The sequence below is a fragment of the Bison bison genome, unplaced genomic scaffold (assembly GCF_000754665.1).
Source record: "Bison bison bison isolate TAMUID 2011002044 unplaced genomic scaffold, Bison_UMD1.0 scf7180017864266, whole genome shotgun sequence".
Lineage (NCBI taxonomy): Eukaryota > Metazoa > Chordata > Mammalia > Artiodactyla > Bovidae > Bison > Bison bison.
Window position 1 is genome coordinate 2340948 of NW_011494838.1, and position 4252 is coordinate 2345199.

The following is a 4252-nucleotide window of genomic DNA, read 5'->3' on the forward strand; positions in this document are numbered from 1 at the left end:
TCATTTCTGTCCTTTATCGAGCCCATCTTTGCATGAAATGTTCCCTTGGTATCTCTAATTTTCTTGACGAGATCTCTAGTCTTTCCCATTCTGTTGTTTTCCTCTATTTCTTTGCATTGATCGCTGAGGAAGGCTTTCTTATCTCTCCTTGCTATTCTTCGGAACTCTGCATTCAAATGCTTATATCTTTCATTTTCTCCTTTGCATTTTGCTTCTCTTCTTTTCATAGCTATTTGTAAGGCCTCCCCAGACAGCCATTTTGCTTTTTTGCATTTCTTTTCCACGGGGATGGTCTTGATCCCTGGCTCCTGTACAATGTCACGAACCTCCGCCCATAGTTCATCAGGCACTCTGTCTATCAGATCTAGTCCCTTAAATCTATTTCTCACTTCCACAGTATAATCATAAGGAATTTGATTTAGGTCATACCTGAATGGTCTAGTGGTTTTCCCTACTTTCTTCAATTTAAGTCTGAATTTGGCAATAAGGAGTTCATGATCTGAGCCACACTCAGCTACTAGTCTTGTTTTTGCTGACTGTATAGAGCTTCCCCATCTTTGGCTGCAAAGAATACAATCAATCTGATTTTAGTGTTGACCATCTGGTGATGTCCATGTGTAGAGTCTTCTCTTGTGTTGTTGGAAGAGAGTGTTTGCTATGACCAGTGCGTTCTCTTGGCAAAACTCTATTAGCCTTTGCCCTGCTTCATTCCATATTCCAAGGCCAAATTTGCCTGTTACCCCAAGTATTTCTTGACTTTATACTTTTGCATTCCAGTCCCCTATAATGAAAAGGACATCTTTTTTGGGTGTTAGTTCTAAAAGGTCTCATAGGTGTTCATAGAACCGTTCAACTTCAGCTTCTTAAGATGAGCTTTATTACCCCAAAAAATCATTTCAGCTGATTTTTATGTGTCATCTATTCTGATGTGTATCTAAAATATTTTATTATTTGTAATATAAATTTATTTATTTTAATTGGAGGCTAATTACTTTACAATATTGTATTGGTTTTGCCATACATCAACATGAATCCACCACGAGTATACACGTGTTCCCCATCCTGAACCCCCCTCCCAGCTCCCTCCCCATCCCATCCCTCTGGGTCGTCCCAGTGCACCAGCCCCGAGCTTCCTGTCTCCTGCATTGAACCTGGACTGGCGATTCGTTTCACATATGATATTATACATGTTTCAGTGCCATTCTCCCAAATCACCCCACCCTCTCCCTCTCCCACAGAGTCCAAAAGACTGTTCTATACATCTGTGTCTCTTTTGCTGTCTCTCATACAGGGTTATCGTTACCATCTTTCTAAATTCCATATATATGCGTTAGTATACTGTATTGGTGTTTTTCTTTCTGGCTTACTTCACTCTGTATAATAGGCTCCAGTTTCATTCACCTCATTAGAACTGATTCAAATGTATTTTTAATGGCTGAGTAATACTCCATTGTGTATATGCACCACACCTTTCTTATCCATTCATCTGCTGATGGACATCCAGGTTGCTTCCATGTCCTGGCTATTGTAAACAGTGCTGTCATAAAATGTGAAAGCGTTCATCACTCAGTCATGTCTCTTGCAACCCTACAGACTGTAGTCCGACAAGCTCCTCTATCCATGGAGTTCTCCAGGCAAGAATACTGGAGTGGGTGGTCATTCCCTTTTCCAGGGGATTGCCCCAACCCAGGGACTGAACCCAAGTCTCCTGCATTACAGGTGGACTCTTTACCATCTGAGCCACCAGGGGTGCCCATTCATAAGATGGTATCAGACAAGAGAATGCAGACACTTTCGCCCTTATGAACAGCTGTGTGCCTGCTACCTGGGCGCCTCCCCACCAGCTATGCATGGTGTCTATCCTGTTCATCACAGGACTCCCAGCAACCCAGCATTCTGCCTGGAAGACAGTGATGCTTCACATGTGTTGACTGAGCGCATGAACACACAGATGAACAAGCAGATTAAGGAGCCAATGGAACAAAGGAGCCAGCAGCTGATGGTTAAACTGCAAAGCTTCTGGTACTGACCTTCCAACCGGGGAGCCCAAGAAGAAGCCGGGCAGATGCAGAGCAGTCTTGCGCCTGCATGGCTGCTATGTTCAACCCTGACAACTCGCGGAGGAGACAGCTCGCTAGGAAGGGCTACTGACTGCCATCCCTCACGAGGACGCGAGGCCCTTGGGGACAGGGGCATGTCTCTTTCTAGGTGAGAGGTTACGCCTGCATGAGATGTGAACCAAAGCCCAACTGTCTTTACCAACAGGTTCAAAGTAAGAGTTCACGCTCCCCTAAGGCCTGGGAACGAATGCTGGTCATCTGATTTGCCTTTCTAAGGTGCTTTGCTATTGGCAAGGGGATTCTACCTGCCTCTCATCTGCTGGGATAATGCAAGGTGGGCACCATCACGCCCAAGCTGCAGATGAGGACACGGAGCTCAGAGCGGGAAGTTACTTGGGGGACCGTCCATTACCTGGTCCCAGGTGTCCAGAAGCATGACGTCATCAGTGGCCAAGTCTTCCTGCATGAGCTCGCCAGGGACCTCCTCGATCTAGGAAGGGATGGAAGAGGTTAATGAGAGCCCACCGCAAGCCGCCTTCCCCCAGCTCTCTCTGCCCTCCATGGGGAGCTGCTGAGCTGGCTCCAGCCTGTGGGGGTCTGTACTGGGTCGTCAGAAGGCCTCTCCCTGCCCCTGCTGTGGATGCCTCAGCTTGTTCCCTGGAAAACACCTCCCAAGGGGCGAGCAGAGGGAGCGACCTCGGACCTCCTCTGGGACTCACCACGAAACGTCCGATCTTGTTGGAGCAGGCGAAGAGGCGAGGAGGGTGGGCGTCCATCTTCTTGTCCTTCAGCCGTGGGGACGTGCGGTAGGCGGCCTTCCCACCCAGGGCCTCCCAGAAGCTGTCTGTGAGGGGAGGCCAAGCCAGTTACCAGCTGACACCACCTGCCCCCTCCAGCACTTCCCCGCAGACTCTGGGACAAATGCTGCCTTCGCACAGCCAAGTGCTCTCAACCGCCACCCGGCATCTTAAAACCCCAGTGTGACCAAGAGGGACAGGGCCTGCGGGACTTGAGGGTGATGAAGCAGAGGCCCCGGGGGGCAGACTCAGCAGCAGACACAGGGCCGGGGCTGCTTCTGCTCTGAGACTGGCACAGCACTGTGGGATGGGGATAATTATCCCCGCTCGACAAACGAGGCGGCTGAGGCTCAGAGAGGCCAAGCCACTTGCCCAGCGCCACACAGCAGGCGCGGAGTAAAGCCACCTCATCTGACTCCAGTCCCCTGTATTTTCCCACTATATCTGCTCCAGCCACATGTGCTTTTTATATTTAAATGCATTTTCCCACCAGTCATATTTAAATATACATTAACTGAAGCATGTGACTGGTGGTGGTTTAGTCATGTCTGACTCTTTTCCAACCCCATGGACTAACCACCAGGCTCCTCTGTCCGCGGGATTTCCCAGGCAAGAATACTGGAATGGGTGCCCTTTCCTTCTCCAAGGGATGTTCCCGACCCAGGGATCGAACCTGAGGCTCCTGCATTGGCAGGTGGATTCTTTCCCACTGGGCCACCAAGGGAAGCCCATAACCATGTGACCAGTGGTGACCAAATTAGACCTAGCAGATACAGAACATGTCCACTCTTTCAGACGTTTTCAATGGATTATGTGACTCTAGATCGAACTATTCTTCCCCATTTCTGCTTAGCATCAAGCAAGAGAGAGCGGGCTTAAAACCAAGGAGGGAAAGATCTAGGGTTAGCATAAGGGAAGTGCTCCTGACTCCCGCTCTGGAAACAAGGCAGGCTCGTGGCATTTCTGTCCACGAAGCTTCTCAAGGTTAGGACAGACCACAGCCCCCATGAGGCCGAAGCTGCCACATATAATCTTTCACGGCTTTCCCGCAAGTGAGCCCCCCTCCAGCTGCCTTCCCCACCTGCCCCAGCCCACACTGGGCTCTCCTTTCTCTAACTCCTAGACGCCTCCCTCTCAACGACCACATTCTCATTTTCATCTTGGGTGTACGTGTTGGCCGTGTCCGACTCTGCGACCCCATGGACTGTGGCCCACCAGGCTCCTCTGTCCGTGGGATTCTCCAGGCAAGGATACTGGAGTGGATTGCCATGCCCTCCTCCAGGGGATCTTCCCGACCCAAGGATGGAATCTGAGCCTCTTTATGTCTCCTGCACTGGCAACAGGATTCTTTACCACTACTGCCACCTGGGAAGCCCATTTTCCTACCAACCTATC

The 4252-nt window shown here is 49.8% G+C and overlaps 1 protein-coding gene across 1 annotated transcript in view; it reads right to left on the reverse strand.

Annotated features, from left to right (window-relative positions):
• GSN (gelsolin) overlaps nt 1–4252 on the reverse strand; it is a 29597-nt gene that overhangs the window by 3565 nt on the left and 21780 nt on the right. Inside the window, exons 13-14 of the mRNA XM_010848447.1 lie at nt 2780–2904; nt 2473–2550 (exon numbers count right to left, since the gene is read on the reverse strand). Of these exons, the coding sequence (XP_010846749.1) occupies nt 2473–2550; nt 2780–2904 (203 nt within the window). The remainder of the gene's footprint in view (nt 1–2472; nt 2551–2779; nt 2905–4252) is intronic.